Here is a 22,357-nt window from a genome sequence, read left to right as displayed (position 1 = left end):
CCGTATGAAATCTGCATTTTGATTGAAACTACAAAAGGTTGACCCTTTAGTGGAGCAGACATTGTCAGCTGTGACTAAACCATCACCGTAAAGCTCCATATCTCTTTTTCCACCCATTTCAGTTGTAGTTTTCCATTTCCGAATTGTTTTGTCCTTTTTATGGTTGGACCAACACATCCAGGTGTGCACTGCATGGATTATCACACATAATTTACATACACACCTGTCAGAAGTGTTTAATAAAGCTTGATTAAATTAAAGAAAACTGATGAGCAGAATGACTTTTGCTCATTGTCTCCCCTCCGGTCATGGCCGGATTAGTCCGTAGTAAAAATGTTCTGATGTGATTTGACCACCCAATCGAAGTTTGTGCTTCATACATTTCTTGGAGGATTCATCTGATCAAAGATATCAGGTTGTCCTCAAAGTGATGAGATCTCATTACAAACGACAAGGCAACTGTTGATCTTAGTCTTTTATTATCCTGGTACTTCTAATCAGGTTGAATGTCCCTCGTCTATAAGGCATTTTGTTATATATATATATATATATATATATATATATATATATATATATATATATATATATATATATATATATATATATATATATATATATATATATATATATATATATATATATATATATATATATATATATATATATATATATATATATATATATATATATATATATATATATATATCACCATATACATTATGTGACTGATGTGAAAGGCTACATACATTATTTGGTCATTTATGTAAATAGATGAACATTGAAATCAACACAAATAAGTAACCTCCCTTATTCACAAACGCCTTCCTTTTGCTTGTATGTTTTATGTGAAATATAAACATAACGGGCCATACAGTGGAAATGATGTTCTCGGGGTAGTTAATTTTACGCTGCCTAACATTTTAGTTCACACTTTACATGCACCACCAAGTACAAACTGGGAGTTTGACATTGCATTAAAGAAAAGATCTCCCTTTGCATTGTTCAGCACTGTGTCTGAATGAACATTTCCCTCTGCCACATAGATGACACTCTCTAGCCTTAGCAAGCAGCCTTTCCCCTTTTTTGTTTGTCAAAGTTTAAAAGTATTTGTGGAAAGTTGTGTAGTTAAATGGACTCTGGACTGGAACAATAACTACCTGAATTGAGGGTGCACACACAACATTTTTTGCTGATTGAGTAGAGTACCAGTGTTGGCTACACATTTTCTAACCTTTGTAGAAAAACTGCTTCTGTTCCACTCAAATGACATCCATCTATGTTTTGTTGTAATTCACATCTTCCTTGTCATCTATGAGCTGTGTGCTGGTACTCAGGCCTTTGTACTGGTAGCCTTTTGTCTGGTAGAGGAGTACCACTAACCTGAATATATCAAATTGCAGCAAGTTCTATTGAAGTGGTACTATATTTTAACAAAAGTACTTTCATTTTAAGCCATACAAATTTAACAGCCCTTTTAAACTTTTACAAATGAATATTATTCAGCTGGTTTAAGATACCGCTACCATGTTGAGATAATTCTTTTGGCCATTTTTCAGTTTTGAAAAGGTACCCAAAGGACAATAGCACTCCTGCACAATTTATGTTCTGTATAAAATGAGGTATGTTTCTCTTCTGTTAGTGCATATCAATGTAACAGTGCAAAACCAATTACAACGGCTATTTGTTCAACGACCACCTTGTCAAAACACTACTTTTACAGCATTTACCCTACCATCACTTTTACAAGGCATACAATAAAAACCACTTTGAGACACTGAACACACAATATCCTTCTGATCAATTCGTCTTAGAAACGAGGGTGAAACTAACACATTACAACAAAATATCAAATTCTGATAGTAATGGCTAGGGATAGCAAGCTAATGCAGTAGTCAATCTGAAATATGAGGGGTGGCACTCTTCACTCATACCAACACACTCATACAAAAGCCAACCAACTTAAAATGTTCTTCTTCAAACTGCCCGAAGTGAAGTTACATTTCTTAAACTTCCACTGGAATGTTTAATCAGCATGTTCACTTAACGGGCCAAGATATAAATGAGGTGAAACTCAAAGACAGACAAAATAAATAGCACAATGTTGCCGAAAGCTTCCCCTCTGCCTTTATGCGTTCACCTTATGAGTACATGTGTTATTTACTTAAGCTGCATGGGGAAAAAAACGGCTAAGGAGTCAATGAAAAGTCTACATAATTAACAATGTTTCTTAACCCTGTCCAAGGTTTTTATTTTTTCTATCAGGTAGTCCAGGTTAACACAAGAGGAGCAGCTTAATTCATATTTTTTTATAGTGTGAAGTTCAACAATGAGGGTCTTAAATAATATAGTGTCCTTCAAAGTGTCAAAATAGTTGTGTTTATACATAAGCACATACTGAAAGTTGCGACTGACAAAGTGACTACAGGCCAAGGAACTGTGTCAATACATAAAAGACACTGGAGGATGTGTCCCTTCGCAAAAGGCCTGAGCGTATTTCTGATGGTCATGTGAAAAATGCGTGGATTGTCTCATTCTGGTAACACGCCTGTTTCCTTTTGTCCTATAAAATATGTTGAAATGTTGTAAGGCGTTATATATATACAAAACATAGAGTTGTTAGGGCCAAACAAACATGGAGCTCAAACTCCAGCCATCACATGAAGCCCATAAGAAAGGGTTCCCACACAGTAGGTAGCCTGCTGCCTCCATGTTATCGTCCTGTCCAGTTTGTTCTCACTGAACAATATAATGGAGACCGCTTTACAAGCACTGCAAAGACCTCCTATGACAACTGTCTCCCTCAGTCTGTAACAGAAGGCTTGAGTCAAGGCATCCACTTGGAATGTATAGATAGAAAAGTTTCTCTGGAGGCAGTCCCATGGTACAATAATGGCACAAACCACTAGCTAAATCCATTATAAGAATGCATCAGGTAAATATATACATCATGTGTTTGCACGCTGCAGTGAAATGTACACAAGTTAGAAGGTGATACCACAGAATTCAGAATATATATCCTATGGTCCAGTGAACTTTCATTATTAGGCCTAATTTCCAACAAATAACAGATGAATCTTGCCCTCTCTGAATTTGACATTTGTGAATTTCGACTCAAAGAGAGGCTAGAGACTTAACTCGGGGATAATTGTGGAGAACGAGGGAGAAAATATCTACTCAACACAGCTACAGCATGAAATGAGTCAGGTTACCAACATCGTAGCTGGAGTTGAAACACATTTTGTAGATCTCGGTGACACAGATTTGGGGGTTTGGATTCAGGTTTGTGGGAAATAACAGCTCATTTTCACAAATATGAATTGAACTTTCATAGTTTTGAGGAATAATACATGCAAATTACTGAATTCTGCAGTATTTCTTTTCAAAACCTGACTGCAGTGGGACTTCTACATCCAGAACCAAACGGAGGAGATCATGATAGTGCACGCACACACGCACGCACATACACACACTACAGCTTTTCAGAAAGCTGCAAGAAGAGACTGAGAAAGAAAGTGCCTTTCAGAACTACCATACACTTTAAACCGGGTGTGATCTACTACAAATCTAATCTGCTTAAAGATAGTTGTGTCTCACACAGAAACAACTTCAGATTCAGAGAAAAATCCTGCAATGTTATTCTCAGTTTGACTGTCCCAAACGCAGCATTTGTGAAGTAGAACCTCAACATAAAAGACTAGACAAATGTGTAGCTGAATTAATACAGCACAAAAGATTAGACTATTTCCAAATGCTCAGTAAATGCGACATGTATACAACACACCAATTTATACCACACGTGTACAGTACATACCACACACATGAAAACACACACACATTCACATTCAAACAGAGCAGAATACAACACCACCATACTCTAGTAAGGCAAATCTGAACAGGGCAAGCTGTGATGAGTATTGTTCCATAGCTACAGTATCTGGCAGCTATCTGGCATTAATTAACCCTTAGGTACATAGTGTTTTGGAAGGGACACCAATAGTGTTAAACTGATTTCCTACACGCAATATTATGAGCAAATCCATCTCAGTTGACAGAAAGAAATACAACCTCACCAAAAAGCTACCTCTTATACAGATTACATAAATAAAATGTGAATCTTGGCATCAACAAAAAAAAAAACATGGGTCTGTCTATATACGTTTTGTAAATATTGATACGTACCAAAAAGCTTATGAGCTTCAGTAATGACAAATGAATGATTTGTTTTGGAAAAGAACATGGTGAGAGGGTGACATTTTGTTTCTTCAGATTATGTCTTTTGCTATAAAATATACCACCCCAAATAAACCCCACATCCCAAATATAGTGCACTGTGCAACTTGTAACAAAGTTTGGCCGACACTATGAAAGATAAGCTGCAGTTGTCATGGTAGTGTCCCTTCCTCTGATGTCCAGGTTCCACTGAGGAAAGAGGATAGCAGGCACCAGTGGTTTGGGAACAGCAAATCCTCTGTTAGTCTTTTTGCATCTCTCCTCAAAACGTCTCCTTACCTTGTTTGTCGTCAAGTGGGGGCTGGGCGTTGTGTGTCCAGTCCATGGAGAAACAAATGCTGTCCGCTTCCTCACAGATAAGCAAATGCACAAAACACACACACTCACAGAGACACACTGTATGTTACAAAATAACACATTTGTCTTTATCCTTCGATTCTTTCTTGGCTTTGCGCTCCCCGCTTGAGGACTGTTTTCCCGGGCTGGGTGTGGCTCCAGCTGCTGCTGCTGCTGTCCCAGCGCCGGCTGCTGCTCCGCCTGCTCCTGCACCTCCTCTGTCCGCTTCGTCTCCCTCGGCTGGCTCCTGCTGGCCCTGCTGCACAAACAGGACAGTGGGGGCAAAAAGGCTTTAAGTTCATAGATATGTGTATATCACAGGCAAGGCTACTTATTGCTCTGAACTGGAACATGGTGATAAGGCAAATATTAAATGTTTGGTTGAAAAATATGGCAGGTTGTATGCCATTGGAAACAAATTACAATTACCTTGAGAAGTGTTTATGAAGCCATTCATATATTCATTATTTATTTAAGACAGTGATGTTGGGAATTTCCTCATAAATAAGGTATTAGGTTATGTTTGAATATAAATCCAATACCAAACCTTAATATATATTATAACCCTGATATGGGGTTACTTATTTAGTTTTCACTTTTATTTTTTTAGATTTTGGAAGTCAATGATATTATTTAGGTATATATTAGGAGAGGTAAGAAGAAAGTAGGAATAAACGTAAGGGAAGGATTTTAGTTTTTTGTTAACACATTCAGATTTTGAAACATTTGATGGAAAAAGGCACGCATATTTGGTAGAAAAATTGATAAAAAGATTCTTAAAAAACAGGACTGGTCGTAGAAAGAGATCTTTTAGAGAAGCTTCTTAAAAAATTGCAATGTCACATTGGTTCTAATTATGCCGTGTATAGTCATCATTTAATCGATGTACTGCATATCTCACATATCTGCATCAAGGAGTGCCTCAGCAGCTCCAGGGACAATGCCTGTGTCTTGACCTCACAGTGAAAGGAGGCAACTTTACAAGGAAGAAGAATACCACTATCCCTTTTCATCTTCAAAATTCTCCTGCATAGCTCAAACTTTCTTAAGCATCCACCTGTCTCCAAAAGGCAACATCTTCCCTCAATGCTACATTAAATGCCCCACATTTGTTCAAAGTCCTACTTCTCCTCCCTCTCTCACTTGCTTTTATCTCCCTCAACCCCTCCCTCCCCACCTGTGCTGCTGCTGCTGCTGCTGCCGCCGCCGCCTCCTGCTCTTGCTCCTGGTAGTACTGGGAGGCTCGTCGGTCCTCCTCCTCCTGAAGTTTTTTTGCCAGCTCTAGGTCACTGATGCCCTCGGGAAGCTGCTCCCACTGTAGGTCCTGGCTTTGCTGCTCCTGCTGCAGTGACAGCGCCATCAGATAGTCCTGACACACATGAACATGCACAAAGAGAGAGAGAGGCTTGATGATTTATGAGCAAAGCTGTCACCGTGATATACTGTGCTCTGATTATGCAACAGCTGAACTACCTCAACCTATACAGCAAACAGACCAATCCACACGCAAGCATTGTTGCAATCCACAACTTCAGTCACATTATTTATCAACTGGGCCATTTGTGTCGGCCTTCATTCATTTTCATTTGCTGTACTATCTTCATTATTCTCTTTGTAGTAATTAGTTGCGGTGCAATTTACAAAATCTCCTTTATGCTGTTGCTATCTATTGTATTATACTCAGTATCTTCTAATATGTCATGTACTTTGTCACTGACAAAAGACACAATTTCCAAACTGGGGTCATTACAAGTTTTCTCCAATCTAACGGAATTGATTATGAGTGCAGAACATTGCCTGAATGGATTTTTCCCACCAACCCCATCTTGGAGATAAGGAGGTGCTGGGCCTGAGTAAGCAAGGAGAATAAAAAGTAATGGCCCCTGTGCTCTTGTCTAGTCTGTGTGTGTGGGAGCAGAGGCAGACAATTTATCAGCAAGCTCTGCGTTTGGACCATTCTGGCCGACCAATGAGCAGACAATTGTGAAACCAGCCGGGAGACATAAACCTAAAGCAGACTGTGTGGTACAGCAAAGCATGGATGAGAACGGAGGTGGGCGGTATGCAACCCTGACATGTGCTTTTCAGGCTGTCATATGTGTGTATGTGTGTTTAAAAAGCTGGTATGGGGAGCTATAACACATCTATTATTGAGCAACTTCCTTTATTTTCTCTCTTTTTTTAACCTGGGCTGAAGCACAGGTGTTTTTGTTAATTTGTATCTGGTTTCTTTTAGTCTCTCCTTTCCTTCAGTGTTTCTCCAATTTCGGTAAAGTAGCACAGTAAAGACCAGTATGGCCTTACTGATCTGGTATTCTGTCTTGGCCTTTGTGATACACTGATGGTGTAAAAAGCGCAATCATGGTTTTGGAGTGGATAATTGCTGCTTCTGCTAGTCTTGCCTGCATCAGTGCTCAGACCTGGTCTATCTGATCCTGCTGGCCGCGGTACACAGTCTCTGGATCGGAAGGAGGCCGCAACCGGAACTCCGAATCACAGAAGTTGCCGTCTCCGTCGACATTGTGCAGACTTTCCCAGACGACCTTCTCCTCTGTCAGGAAACCTTGGTCTGTAACCAGGTGGTACAGCTGGCCCTAGGAAACAAGCACACATCTTATCAGTGTCACACTGTATGCAGACATACAGGACTGTATGGTTTCTACCGTTAGTACACACACACACACACACACACACACACACACACACACACACACACACACACACACACACACACACACACACACAATCTGTATATACTTGATGCTTTGTCTGAGGGTTTTAGGTGATCCACACAACTTTGAGTATTATTCAAAATGAGAGTAAGCAGGCTCAACTTCCCCTCCTGCAGATAACAGGGAAGGTCTGTCCAAGCTGCAGTGATATGGCAGTGATATGCCAGCTGTGGGCAGGCGCTGTCACAGATGGGAGGCATACCTCCTAAAGGGTCTTCATCATTGGTCTAAATCTGTTACACATAAATATGTAGCTTTCATCAGTTTGAAGAATATGTTATAGCCAGTCTGTGCGATGAACACTGCAGGACAATTCTTATGTGGAACAGGAAGAGAAATGCAGAGAAGAAATAGATGGTAAAAACTTGATAGCAAGTTATTTTTCTTTATCTACTGTGAATAATAATTACAAATGTAAAACTAGATTTTTTTTCCTATAAACTCAACTCTTCATCAAAGAATAAGTAAGAGACTGAACTATTTCTTACTGAATAGCCTGCAGAGAAGCATTTAATTAAAGCAAATATATGATGTTTAGCTCAGAGACAAAATACAGGGCAGTCTGTTAAAGATTGCAGGGGGAGCTTTGCTGATATAGGAATAAACATTAGCAATGAAACACAACAAAATCTACCTGTGGTAGAGGTTTAATAATTGTCTCGTAAAAGTAAACAGCTTCAAGGCGCTTGTCACTGACTGAAGGGTCAGAAGTAAGCTCCACAAGTGATTCTCAATCTGACTCACGCAAATAATGCCAACACTATTTTGTGTTTACCTTATATTTGATCATGGTGCTAAAGTGGTTATTCCTGAAGAAGACACAGAGCTCTCCCTCCTGTACGGTGGATGTGAGCTCACATAAGCCGTGGTACGTAAGCTGAGTGGCTGTGCTGCTCAGAAACTGCTCCGCCACGATGCCTGGGGCGAGAGAAGGGGAGGACACATACATGAACACAAAAAAGGAGAGATGGAATTTGTGATTGATGAACAAATGAGGAAACATGGACCCATGATGAGTGCTACTCAAATGCTTTATCGCATCTTTGATCATGATTGTAGCCATGTATTTTGCAGAATATACAGACAAATGTATAATTGACTTGACATTGAGTGATATTATGTTAATTATGATGCTTTTTTTTTTATTATAAGCTTCACCTCTTAACCTGTGAGCGACTAAAGCAGTTCTGAAGATAATCAATTATTTAGCTTGGCAAGGAGCATAACTTGTATATGTTACTAGTAAATGAACATATTTTCATCACTAGACCCCCAGACCACTGGATGAAACATGCGCACAACAATCAAGCAATCCTTACTCATTCATAGGCCACCATTTGGAAAGCATGAAACCCTGCTGTAATGTTTGTCGTAACTATTTGAACATTCTGACTCTGTGCTGCTGGAAGTGGTTGCAGTAACTACAGTGAACTCAATAAAGGCTGAGAGGCAGATGGTGAGTGACATCTGCCAGACAGAGCGGCATTCAACGTAGAGCAAACTCCCGACAAACTAAGAGTGATACTCAAACAGACAGTAAACAGTCTGCCCAACAATGAGACAATCTTTTACAGATTGGTGGAAAATAACTATTGAATACTTGCTATAAAATATTTAAGTACGCTTTAGCATGGCAATAAAAATGAAAAGATGTTTATAGTTTTCAGAGTATATCAGTCCATTTAAAGTGGTTGGTAGCATCAGCGTCAAAACACTTAAATAAAGCCCTCGGCTAGAAAAACAAATGCAATAGAGGGAGGTGAATCTCCCATATCAATATCATCATCGACTAAAGGCTTTGATGTGTTGACTTGGCAGCAGACCAGCTGACAACTACTCAGGAAGCTCAGTATTGAATGAGCAAATATTGTTTTTAGTGGAGAAGTTACTGACAGCTGGTAAGACAAATGTGAGCTGTGGAAGTAGGTCATTTGATGAGTGGCCACATGTCCTGGTTTCATTTGAACTTGGTCTGTGGTTTTGTGCACAATGTGTTTTCACTGGACAATCCAGTAAACATATCAAGTAACAAATGTCCCAATGAATTAATAGAACACTGCACATGGAAGTTACAGTGGACTGTACTTGAGTCACTAGTTATGTAACAAAGCTGGTCAAAATTGAAAGAATGAAGATTTGTTTTATTTAGAATGTTAACCTCATACGTTTTAACCACATTGTTACCCAGAATGCATGACTTTGTTTCTTTTTTTTTTCCATCTTCAAGAACACAGAGGCAGAGAGAAGAGATGAGAGGGAGACAGGAGGGGAGTCAGGCAGGTCACAAAGCAGAGGGAGTGAAGAGAAAGCACTCACCTTCCCCTGCCAGCTCGCTGTTGTCTGACTGTTTGCAGGATATTATCTTCTCTACCAGCTGGTTGTAGCTGCAGTTGCCCACTGCCTTGAGAATGTCCTGCATCTGCAAACAAAGACAACAAAGAATATTTACCAAGCTGTGAGGCTGTTTTACTAAAAGCCAAGCAGGATTTATACAAAATGTATAACTGAGAGAAACATTGTGGTGACAAGGGGTTCATATTAAACTACGACCACTTTGTAAAAGTAATTCCTTTTTCGGTACAGTTCAACTGAACTCTGGCACATTTACCCCGTAACTATCTTTATTTAGGGTGGTGTAAACGAGGTGGTGTGCTTCCAAGAGAACTCTGGAGCTGTTAGCTTGTGACAGGAACACAAACCAGACGAGGACCAGGACTTTGTAGTAGTTCAAAAGCTAAACTACAGTTAAATATATGCAATTCATTTGGGTTCATACAAAACAGACAAAAACTGGAGGGCAAAAATTAATCAATCTAGTGTGAAAGTGACCTCAAACTGCAGTAGTTGGCAGGTAGAATATGTCATTACTCGTAGTGAATTTGTAAGAGACGTGTCCTGGATAGAGAGGAGGGCAATAAAACTAATTTGTTTCCGGGAGGTCCATCTCACCTGCGGGTCAACCAGCCAGCCGTGGTAGAGTGGGATGTCGAGCAGATCAAACACAATGCATTCTGGGGTGTACTCGAAGACTCGCACCCCTGTGAACTTCACGTTCACATCCAGACCTGTCTGCAACTTGTGCAACACTGCCATGGCATCACTCATGTTCTAGGAAACAAGGAAAACAACGGTTCAGACTTTTGTTAAGAACGTGTAACAACAACGCAGCAGAGGGATCAAACAATGTCAGCTTGAGCTATACACAAACAAATCTCTTAAAAAAAGCCAGATTTGCTTTTGTATTGAACACATTATACAGAACCAAAAGCTGTGTCCAGTCCAGCTGTTTTCATGTGCCTCTTTGTCTGTTACATTATTCCTGCTTGTCTGCACAGTCAGCATAGCTGAAGCTATCAGGGATTGATTTTTCTACCAATCAAGAAGCCATTAGCTGTCATTTATTATTGTACAATACGAAAACAGCTTCCACACGCTCGCACCTTAATTGGTTTTCGTCAAATAGGTCATATTTATCATTACTTCAATGTGACTAAGTTGACTGTTTTCAAATTTACTGCATTTACTAGGTTTTGCTCTGCTTACTGTCAATCAATTTACAACAACAAGAAGAAATGGGAGTCGCTGCCAGAAAACCATTTAATATTACATTTCTGAGTGAGCTCGTTGTCATGAGACATGATTTTAATGAGTGGACAAAATATCAGGCGCATGTGATAATATAATGCAATTCACTAGCCCTGCAATAAAGCCAACCTTGGATTTTTGACTTTATCTCTGATAGCTGACAGTAGAGACATGGAAATGAGGGGAGAGAGGAGGGATGAAATGCTACACAATGGTCATACATTAAGGCTTTTTAAAAATCCATCAGTGATTTCTTCTTCGTTATTACAACTTTTTCAACTCACCACTGCTCTATCTCTTTAAATAGATGAAGCCAGCAATATAACGCATTTAACATCTTAAATAGCCTAAAGTTCCTCAGCAGGACTCGAACAGGTGTGACTACATGGTCACAAACCTAAACCCTAAACCCTTAGCCCTCCAGGTTGCCCCCTTCTTTGGCCATTTTAGTGATGTAGTCTGTTAACTTAGAACGTATTGTACTGAAAGTTGTTCCACAGAAAGCAGTGCCCATTTGTTAATATTTCCTCAAGGTCAAACATTAAGGTACAGGATGATTCAACAATGGGGCAAACCACTACAGAGTTCATCCTACAGCTTGGCTCTCACTCTAGAGTGGGCCATAATTAGTTAAGAAGGGCAGTAGAAAAAAAACAATTATAAATTCAGCTAAAATATCAACTTTAACTAAAGAAGTGTCTTTTTGTCCAGATGACGGAGGTTGACTCACTGGAAGCGACGGTATGCATTTTCAGTATCACTTTTTCACATGATAGCAATGCCCCTCACTATATGAACAGACTGAGCCGTGATACCAGAAGGAAAACACAAAAGTCTTGAAAAAGTGACGGCCACCAGAGTCTAAAATTCCCCTTGCTAGGCAGAAGGCATTAAGATGCCTGGGGCAGGTTTACCGTCTTATCTAGATACATTTACTGAATTAAACCCAGAACATAGTGTAAGACGAGCTGTTCTTGATTGACAGCTGCAAATGATACTGTGTGCTTGCTATTTTAATGTTGCACAGACCCTGAGAAAGTATTGCTTCACCTTGCTTCACTTATCTTTGGCCTTCAGCAGTCTGTAAGAACTTCAGCATGGATTTTTTCCTCAATCTGTGCAGCCAATTCCAACAGCTCTTTACCACCGTGTTTTCTATATGTGGGGAGTGCACAATGGCAGATGCTGATTATTGCAATTGTGATTTCCCATTATCCAATTTACAGAAATATCCTACTTCAGGTTTTCCTTTTGAAGAGGCTTTTAAGCCCTCATGAAGAAGAATGGCATCACCAATTGTGCAGGGTGTTTACAAGTTTCAATAAAATAAATCCACCACTCTTTTTTCATGGGTTTTAATTGGATTTGTCTTCATATGGCCCAAACAGAGCTCCGTGATGCTTTTTTTCTTTTCACACCAATAAGAAAACATCAGTTTTGTGAGGTGGAAAAATCATAACTATGCATTGACTTTGAAATTATGTTTTTATCTCTTGTAGTAGAGGAAAAGGTTTAAAATAAATACATGTAGAGAAAAAATCCTTTATTTCAGTGACTGAATGATTGAAGAGACTGTTTCCAATTCATTCATCCTTTAATTATGAGTGATCACTACTACACCTTGAACACTTTTGACATTAAATACACATCACATCACATCATATATGTCACATGCATGCATCCACACACCTGTGAACCCAACAAAACAGACTAATTCTTGTATTAAGTCTCAGAGCAATGTTCCCCAGCTGGCTCTGAACCTCTGCTGCCATTTAAGTCTGGGATCAGGATAAGTCATGCAGCTGAGCCCTACAACGCTTTCATGAGTGTGTAGTTGTGAGTGATTTCCTGTTGATTGCAACGTTTTCACAATAAACTACTAGAGAAGGTAGACAGTCATGAAAAATGACTTGGAAGCAAAGCCAATAACTTTAGAGATACCAGAACGATATAAGCTGAGTCTACAGACTGCAGATGTATTTGCAGTTGACCAGCTTTGAAACAGGATTGAATAATAATTCAATACAAACCGTCCAATACAAAAATGTCAATAAAACCTTACAAATGAGTTATAGAAGTGTTTACTTCAATAGTGCGAAGAGTTGTGTCTGGTGTGAACTACAACACTGGAACATAATTCCATGCACCACACATCAATTACATTATTTTATAGGTGACGTTTAAATATTCTGATTAATATTGTTCATCTACAGTATCGACCAGTTCACGTTGACACTGTCAAAACATCACCATTTTGAATGTGAATTTTAATTTTTTAAGATGTATTGCAATCCTTTTGTGTGTGCACCAATTATGACATGTCACACGCAAAAATGTTCAAGTGTTTAAAAGGCTTCTAAATTCATAATTTCTTAAATTTGAATTATTTCATGTCCAATAATCAGTATAACGGCGTCAAATTTAAAAAGAAATTAGCAAAAGGTCACAGTACAGTGTGGAGACTCTATTTTTCCGTTTACAGTAGAGATACTGTACGTCCCATGAACGGTAACAGCTACATTCTACATGAATGGAGAGCTGAGGTGAAAAGCCTTCAGCTGGCTCTTCTGAATGTGTGGATTAGGACGCTTATGAGCAGAAGTGATGCCAGGATTAGCAGGGCTGTGTAATGGACCATATCTCTTCACTTTAGGGCAGAGGGCTCCAACAGCAGATGAGCGCTTGGAGATCAGATGATTAGCATAGCATCACTTGCATTCATCTATGCTTGTGTTAGATGCACTTCCACAGTATAACATGAGCACCGTGCTCTGCCGAGGATTTTCTGTATTCTTACATTCACTCTTCAACCTAGGTGTTTAAGGGGAGGCCTCTCTGCTCAACTCTATACGCTGACTTTCACCCAAAATGTACCTGAAAACAAAATCCTGAGTAGATGTTATTAACTGGTAGTTGACAGAATATGGCATTACAGTGCCAAGAATAGGGATTTGGTTCCAAAGCTTCCTCTTTATTAACATCAGAGTCCCAGTTGATAATGAATGTGTGGCAGTTTTCATTGTACTTCATTTTAAGGTTAAATTAAAAGCGTTCCTGCCAAGCAACACATTTGAGAAACAGTTTTGGTTGAGAAATACATAGTATGGCTGATACTGTGGTCAAGTGTTGTGCCGTTGTTAAAATCAACCCATTTCAGGGAACGCAACTGTCAGATATTTTTCATGAGTGCGTATGTTATTGCAAACTTCATGAGTCTGTCATGCATTCATGCAAATCTAAAAAAAACAAATATCCATGAACCTAAAGAGCAACATATCAATCGCTGGAGGACAAAAGCAAACCATTACATAATGCTGTGTCCCATCAGTGGAAGCTGTAAATAATGAACAGTTTACAAGCCTGTAATGTCTCACAATGTGGGTCATACTTTCATGAATCCTGACACACATCAGCAGCTGTCGCTGCTCTACATTTCTGCTGGATGTGTCATTGTGCTAATCTCTAGTTTCTACACATAAGTTGCACACATTAGGATGAAAGAACAGCTCTCAACATAAAGTGATTATAAGCTTCGTTAAGATACATGCTTGTACATTGGAGCTAATGTAACAGATTGCATTAGATTGTGCATGTGTACCTATAAACAGATAACCCTGTGTATAGCGTAATCTCTGATCGTAAAATAACATCGATCCTGCTTGAATTGAATCAGTGTCCAACACCACAACCTGTTCAACTGAAAGCACAGTCTCTCCATTTACTCCTCTTATGAGCTTTTATGATTCCAAACCAATTCTTTGTCTCTGACATCACCATCAGCAATTTCTCATCATGTGGTCGTCTCACTTAATATCTCTGCTTACTCAATTACAGAGAGATTACTATTCAGAAAGCTTTTAATTTGATTACCAGGGAGTCCAAACAGCATCCGTTCATCAGTACACAGGCAAGGGTTAAGGAAATACGCAAAATCTGAGAGAAATGCCTTTTGAATTCCAAGTTGGGATTTTAACTGCTTCACTCAGAACAGAAGAAAGGCTGTCAAGAAACATTTGTGAACAAGGCCCATTACTGTGAATGAAATCAAATGAAAACAAAAGAGGCTTCTTTAACATGTCCTCCAATGGCTGAACCTTCATTGTGGATGAATTGCCTCGTAAGAGTGCTGTTGAGCTGGGTCCACTGAGACAAAAGCAGAGAAAAACCATCTCTCACTCTCACTTACACAGCTCCTCGGAGTAAATATTTAACAATAGCTAAAGAGCAGCCGTGCAACTGCTATTTTAATCCTCATACGCTCCTGTGGCAGATGCTGTTTTTTAAGCTGAATTTATAAATAGAACAACTTCTGTTATGAACTCCTACTGCTCTTTTTAAAGTCAGGGTGGCTTCAGTTGTATTTTATAAGAATCTAATAAGCAACAAAAGCACATCTCTCCACGATATAAACAAGGGGACACCTTTTGTTTGACATGCACATAAACACATTTCAGACTTGCGCTCTCTTAGCTACCAAAGCCCGGCCCACTGTAGTCTCCACATACTGTGTCAACCACAGCACACGGACATGAGGACACACACATGCTAAAGAGCTCTCAGGCCAGTGTCTAGGATTAGACGGCCATAATAACTATGCAACACAAACTCTTACCACTCCCTTTGCTTTAACAGTGCATGCTGAGGCCACCGCTGATTTATTTAAGAGGTTGTATTTCAGCCAAACTTAAATTTAGAAAGGCATTTGCAGTGAGCTTCTATGAGGAGACTGCACATTATTTTTCTCCTCTTTGAAAGAGGGACAAGTGTGGCTTCAAATCATTTACAGATGTGCTGGTGCTCTGTCACGCAAGAGGAGGAGAGGCAGGGCCTCTCCCACACCATAGGCAGGCAGTGGAGATGGGAGGAAGCAGGGGAGCCGGAGCTCCATCTCCAAGTGCCACTCATGGTGACACACACACACACACACACACACACACACACACACACACACACACACACACACACACACACACACACACACACACACACACACACACACACACACACACACACACACACACACACACACACACACGCCCCTCGGTAATAGCCGGGAGCTGAACCCAGCCATGCGTCTCTAAGCATTCACAGCCATGTGAAACAACATAATCTGACACTCCTGACCCATGTTGTTCCCTGGGCCTTGCAAGACTCATCTTATGTAACCTATAGAGCAGCAGAAAAAAGCTAAGCTGCAGTTGTATGTGGTTTGTAATCAACTCTGTGCTTATTTCCACATTATGGAACATCCACTGACCTTCACTGCTAACTCTATGCAAATGGAAAAAACCCGTTTCAGTGCAGGCGCCGAGTTACTGAATGCATGTCAGAGCAGTGCTCACTTTGAATACTGCGGTAATCATTTTTCAATGATGACGGTGAGAACAGCAGAGATATTTTGAGTGTGTCGATGAGACAAAGTGAGAGTTCATGTTCAACTTGACCAACTCTGGTTTCAACACAGAGAGGGAGTTCATCCCAGAAGCCCTGCGCTCCTAAAGTACTATGAAAAGTCTGCAGCTTACCAACGCACACGCAGAAGCAAAACCACATGCCTGTTCAATGATAATATTCAGCAGTGATTAGGCAGGACTTACCTGCTCATAGTTTAGCCGCTGAGCCTCCGATATCTCTTTAGGCTTGGTTTCAAGAATGTAGTCTCCTGCAGTGGGACAGAGGGAAAGACATGTTGACAGATACGTTGACTTATGTTGCATCGACAGAACAAAACAATCACTGCCTTGACTGATTATAACAATGGCTTCATAGCTTAAGCGTTTGATAGGAGTCAGATGGTAGGAGGTGTTTTTATGAGCCGCATTGGTGGGGGGTTTGGCACTGGCCAGCTGTTTCCCCCCCAAAAAAGGCTGTGCCAAACATGTAGCATCAGTCTGTCCACCGCGGTGTCACCTGAGAGCTCTGTGGACTCTGCAGCAGAGAGCACAGCCTGGCAGCTGTCTGACTCCAGCTCTGTGCAGCCTGATGGGCGCTACAAACGTGCTGACCACAACACCTCAAGCCACATGTCTATTTTTGTTGTAGTTTGCCGTTCTCTTGAACAGTATAGTGCTAAGTTCCCTTTTCGGTATTGGACACAGTTGTAATGGCAAAGAAAGTCAAGCAAATATATTCTTGTTATTGCTGTTGAAGTTTTTTATTGCAGTCCTTACTTTTAAAAACTCTTGTGTAAGTTTTTTATTTTAATACGCATCACAGAGACTCATTAATTTATTAGGAACTGGAGAGGGTACCATGCTGCTCTGTCATCCCATACCTTTTCTGAATATCACTTAGATGAATGCTATCAAACCCTTGTCATCACCAGCTACATTAAGTAAAAAGCTAAATAAAAAAAACACGTTCAAGTGTATTTTGCAAGCAAATTGAATAAATGTAGTTAATCCAGGGGGAAAAACAAACATTGAAAGCTTTTTTTCTTGTAATTTGTGCTTTAGAATAATGACTGACCAAGAAAAGCACGGTGGTTTCTTCCTGTGCATGCTGTGAGGGACCATGTGACAGTAAATACATGTTTAAATCTCTTTTTAGTGAACAAACTTATGCTGTAAAAACTAAACTCAAAATGATACACCAGTCAGGCTCATATACTATTTGTAGCTGAGTTCTGCAACATCTGAACTTTAGCTTTACAAAGTTGGACTGAACAACAAACTAACTGCTGGTTGCAGTTTTGAAAAATGTGTCTGACTTGATTTCCATGCGGTCACCGTAGATGAAGATTGTTTTCTAGCTAGAGGAGCAGCAAGCTGAGTGGTGTTACCACAGCATGTCCTCGACAGGGAAAACCCCTCACTGCTCTCAACAGTGAACTGTTGACTCACTCACCCTGGTCATCCCTTAATATCTGTATCCATCTGGATCACTGGCCATGCTGCACAGCCAACTGCTGAGCAAAGACCACCAACCACTTTAAACACCACATCTGAACTACATCACCAATCCTCACTCTTGGTGTTTTTGTCTGCGTGTTATGACAAACGGGACAAGAACAATATTAACTGTGTGTGCAATTATTACACGCAAGCACAATCCTCCCAAATACCAAACAAGTGGGCACTTTTGGAGACATAAAAATACACACAGTGATGAAACTGCAAAATTCCTCCATTATTTAGCTGTGATTTATAGAGATGAGAGCACTGTTTGAGCCATGGATAGAAACAAGTTCAACAATCACAGTGAGGGGGAATCATCCTGAAAAAAGGTGCACACATACATTGTTGTGATGTGGATTATTTTAGTGTACTTATGGCAGTGGCTACTGAAGGCCCTGACAGGAGACACTAGTGAAGACTGGCTCTACCTCTAAGGAACCCCTGCTGTAATCATACACTCTACTTTGATATTGTAGAGTAATTTTAGTTATGAAGGGCAGGACACAGCCAGAGAGAAGAGATAGCTCTGGTTTCCTTTGCAACAGCAGCAGACTTAATCATGGGGGATTCCCCTGTTCTGGTCTCTTCCTCTGTTGACTCTGGAATATATATATCTGACCTCTCAAATTTGAGAGGACGTGAAACACAAGAATGTTTACTAGGTTGTTGAAACTCAGTGCCAGTTGCTCTATGTTCTGCTGTGTTTACAAGTGTGGACTCATGGGCGATACTATCTAAAAGCAGGTCAACATATTAATTTTAAAGTAAGCTACTTTATATATATGTATATATATATATTTTTTTTTATTGCAAGTTACAAAACAGGTTATTATTGTTATTGTAAAGCCAGGTGAAAAAGGCAGCAGAGGGTCATATTCACACTATCTAAGTATAAGTATTGCATTTCCCCCCCATTTGATCAACGGTGTGGCATCAACTTGCTCTTGAGTAATAGGTTCAATAGCTAAAACACTCACCAAGATACTCCATTAGTTGCTCGACAGTTATAATTTCCATCATAGGCGGCATCTTAACCTGCAGCAGAGAGACATGGACACCCACTGTTCATTAATTCAGTATATAAAACAAAGCACTGCAACACAAGTTAACTTAAACCACAGGACATAAACGTGCACCAACATGTTGAAATAAAATGATACCTAGTGCTAACATGTCTTGACAGAAATCACTTTTCCAACAGGGAGTGATGATGGATGGAGAGGCACCTGCACTGATAGATGTAGTGTTAGATGTGTATGTTAACCATAAGCACATCTGAAAGTTAAATCAAGTCTTACAATAAATGCTCCTTTGTACACATAATAAAATAACCACTGACACAGTTTACAAAATATGCCAATTTGAAGGTAGTATCAAGATCATAAACCTCTGCTTCTCTCAGAACCTTTACCTTCCATGCAAGCAGAAGGACATTCATGATTGCCAGTAAGGGACAGGGGCCGTTCTCGTTTTGGGTGATGATCGGCGTATTCTCCTCCCTCCACTTGATCCACTTAATGTGGTATATGGACTGGCCGGCGGCTCGATCCTTTGCGCACGAAGTCTTCGTCCCATCAGCCCCGTGCTCGCCCTGCAGGGCCAGGGCCAGTCCTCTGTCCTCCAGTCCCTCACTGTTCAGGTCGGAGCTGGGGCAGGAGTTGAGGTTGGAGAAGGACTCGAGTGAATCTATGCTTCGGGACTCTCCACCGAGGCTGGGATCGGGGTCACTCCCACTCGGCAATCCCTCCGACAAGGTGTGATCACCGGGCAGCCCGGGCTTGACGTGTGCTGTGATTGCTTTGTCCGGACACAGCTGAGTCGGTTTGGCAAGTTTTGTCGGCTCACTTTCTCCACGAGCCAGAACCTCAGCCTGCGCATGTGTGCCGTCCTTAGCGAGAGGTGTGGACGGGCTATCGGTTTTGTTGTTGACTAACTTTGAGGCACCACCCTCGCTATCTTCTGCAGCCAGCACCGAGTCATGCCCCATCCCGTTACTGATCTGATCCCCGGACCCGGACCCGTTCGTCTTGGTGTCGCTCCTCTTATCTCCCTGCACTGGGAGGACTTCGATCAGTTCTGAGACGCCACACTTCCCAGCACTGGACATGACATTAACGTAGCTGGGCGCACTGACATTTGCGGTGCTGTTATTGCAACTAACGTTCCCCAAAGTGCTGAGAGGAGCCTCACTATTCTTGCATTTCTCTGCTGCTCCTTTGCCTCCGCCGACAGCCGTAACATCGCCCATCTCTGCCGCGATCGTGGCGCACAAAGAGCTCCCGTCCGTGGCTCGATGGAGCTTTGCATTTTTCTCCATTTCGATTTTACAGACTGTCGACAGATTTTTTTTTTTTAGCTCAATTGCAGCAGGAGCTTCAGTCCCAAAGACGCCATGACAACTCTGCGAGTGACGTCATCAGAGTGAATCGCTTTCAGGCCGAGCAAAAAGGGGGGGGGGCAGAAAAAACAGGCGGTGGTGCCTTTGGGTGGGCTCGTATTCTTCAGATAAGCAGTTTTCCACTCTGATTTAATATCTGTGGTCCGTCTAAGATATTTATTTTAACTAACGTTATCCCCTCACGTGGGTTTTGAATGTCTGGGATGACTAGGTTACAGTTATTGTCTACATTTTAGCTAGTATTTATAAAAACCCAATTTGTCATATTTTCACCTCAAAACAAAACGTTGTGTATCTTCGAGATATCCGTGTTTACATTAGACATTAATTTTATTGACGATTTTTGTTTACAGTGTGTGTATACTTAATTGCCAATCTCTGAATGTATGTGCATTTACCACAGACGCAAAAGTTCTACTGTTCAGATTGTTTATTTTCTGACCATAAAGCACAACATCCCCAAAATACAGAATACAATTTTTTTTATTAAAATGACGGGGTGTGTACATGGATGTATAAACAAAGATAAAGATACTGATGTAACGTTAGTTGGCAGTATGTACAACCCATTGAAAAGTGTCTACTTTTACGAGTATTCCTGAATGTAGACTGAACGGAACCTGCCATGGCCTGAATCATCTCGCGTACATGGCACGAGTGAGACGATAAAAATCTCGCGTTGTCAGCCCTCCGTATTTTTAAAGAGCCTACAATAAGAACAATAATTTATAAATGATTATTAGTCATTGTTACTTTATTGCTTCAATGTGGAATTTGCTGTGAGTCATTGGTTTTGAGTCATTGGCTTTGAGTTTGAACCACATTCATCGTTTGAACACGCATGAAAACAAAACTATTTTTAAAAATGTATTTAGTGGTGTGCAAACACCCAATCACCCTTAATTCAAATTAATTCAATTTTAATACTTGTAACTAATTATACATTATAATTCAGCATGCTGAATCTCTAACCCTTTTTAATCTCTTAACCACCATGTTTTATAGTCTTCTATCTATCCACATGCAATAACCGCTTATAACCGCTAGATGGCAGCAATTACTCGTCCGAGCAGAAGGGGCTCCTCATTGCGCCTCAATGATAGATCTGAGGCTGATCTTACTATCAGACTGCATAAAACCCCTTCCTCCATCCCAAACACACCCCTAACCCAGTACTACAATGACAGTTCAGAGGAAGTGTTGCCAATGAGAAATGTGCTTTATTTTATTTTATTTTTCAAATAGGGTAAGGTATGCCACTCTCAAGGTGTATGATCTCGACAAAGATCTGATTTTTGTCAAACTGCGCAGTGTAGTAGATATAGTATCTTCAGTTTAAATGCCTCAATGAAAATTAACCTTTGTTTTGTTATGTTAGCCATCATTGATTGATTTGACCGTTCAATAAATGTGGTGATTTAATACAAAATAGTTTAATAGTATTATTTCAAAACTATTTTAGTACATTTGAATCTAGTTTAATTTTGAAATACAGAATTTGCTTCCAAGTATAGGCCAATATTTGTACGCAGGCCATCAGGGCACCAGTCACAAGCATGGACATAAAACACCTGACCTGCTGTGTGCTCCGAAAGACAGTACAACAGTACCAAGTGCTTGAGAGAACCATAACCACATATTATACCTTAAGATTCCGCAATGTCAAAGCACATACCTAAACATAACCTTTATTAACTGCAAGCCAGTCATACTGTAGTATGACTGGCTTGCAGTTAATAAAGGTACTACATACTACATAATTGTAGTATGACTGAATTTTTACTGAGAGTCTATTGAGATGGAAACATTTTTTTCAACAGCTGGTGTCTCAGCTTAGCACATGATGACAACAGAGATACCCTTAAAAGTATTTTGTTCAAAGACTAAATTGAATAAGCGGAAAATACTTAATGTAACTTTGTGGCTAACAAAGGAAACCAAACCAGGAAATCAACACTCAGTGTTTTTGAACACGTTTGTGATTTCCCCCGTTGCCAGCAGGATGTCATTATGTCACTTTTTTCATTTGAATATTTTGGTGCCATTGTTTTTGTTATTTAATCATTTACTGGAAGTCTCCGTGCAGATTTGAATTGTGCATCAGTTGTATTCTTTCCCCTTGTTTATTGCTTTCATACAGAATTGCCCTTATTGGTGGAAAAAAAACAACCACAGTGCAC

General features: G+C 40.2%; 1 protein-coding gene across 2 annotated transcripts; it reads right to left on the bottom strand.

The window, feature by feature from the left end:
- Positions 1 to 711: 711 nt before the first annotated feature.
- Positions 712 to 20,173, bottom strand: mindy2 (MINDY lysine 48 deubiquitinase 2). Of its 2 annotated transcripts, none has more exons than XM_068730576.1 (9): positions 19,191 to 20,173; positions 18,757 to 18,814; positions 16,481 to 16,545; positions 10,248 to 10,406; positions 9,615 to 9,717; positions 8,074 to 8,216; positions 6,987 to 7,160; positions 5,744 to 5,935; positions 712 to 4,825 (listed from the first exon to the last, which is right to left on the bottom strand). In XM_068730576.1, the coding sequence occupies exons 1-9, from the start codon at positions 20,094 to 20,096 to the stop codon at positions 4,634 to 4,636; spliced, it is 1,992 nt and encodes a 663-aa protein (XP_068586677.1). In that variant the 5' UTR covers positions 20,097 to 20,173; the 3' UTR covers positions 712 to 4,633. The 2 variants fall into 2 exon arrangements, with proteins under 2 accessions (XP_068586677.1, XP_068586678.1); XM_068730577.1 differs by having other exon boundaries at positions 712 to 4,822.
- Positions 20,174 to 22,357: the final 2,184 nt, after the last annotated feature.

Source organism: Cebidichthys violaceus, unplaced genomic scaffold, assembly GCF_023349555.1.
Source record: "Cebidichthys violaceus isolate CVI_PGR_0920_01 unplaced genomic scaffold, fCebVio1.0.p SCAF_5, whole genome shotgun sequence".
Taxonomy (NCBI): Eukaryota; Metazoa; Chordata; class Actinopteri; order Perciformes; family Stichaeidae; genus Cebidichthys; species Cebidichthys violaceus.
The sequence above is the reverse complement of the archived record's forward strand: the minus strand, read 5'-3'. Positions and strand labels throughout refer to the sequence as shown.

What these genes read in the sequence shown, in the direction of transcription:
- mindy2 (XM_068730576.1), bottom strand. Translation starts at nt 20,096, where the DNA reads ATGGAGAAAAATGCAAAGCTCCATCGAGCCACGGACGGGAGCTCTTTG. An exon ending in CAGCGAGCTGGCAGGGGAAG is followed by an intron (nt 8,217 to 9,614) that starts GTGAGTGCTTTC and finishes CTCTCGCCCCAG; the next exon opens with GCATCGTGGCGGAGCAGTTT. An exon ending in GCACCATGATCAAATATAAG is followed by an intron (nt 7,161 to 8,073) that starts GTAAACACAAAA and finishes CTTGTTTCCTAG; the next exon opens with GGCCAGCTGTACCACCTGGT.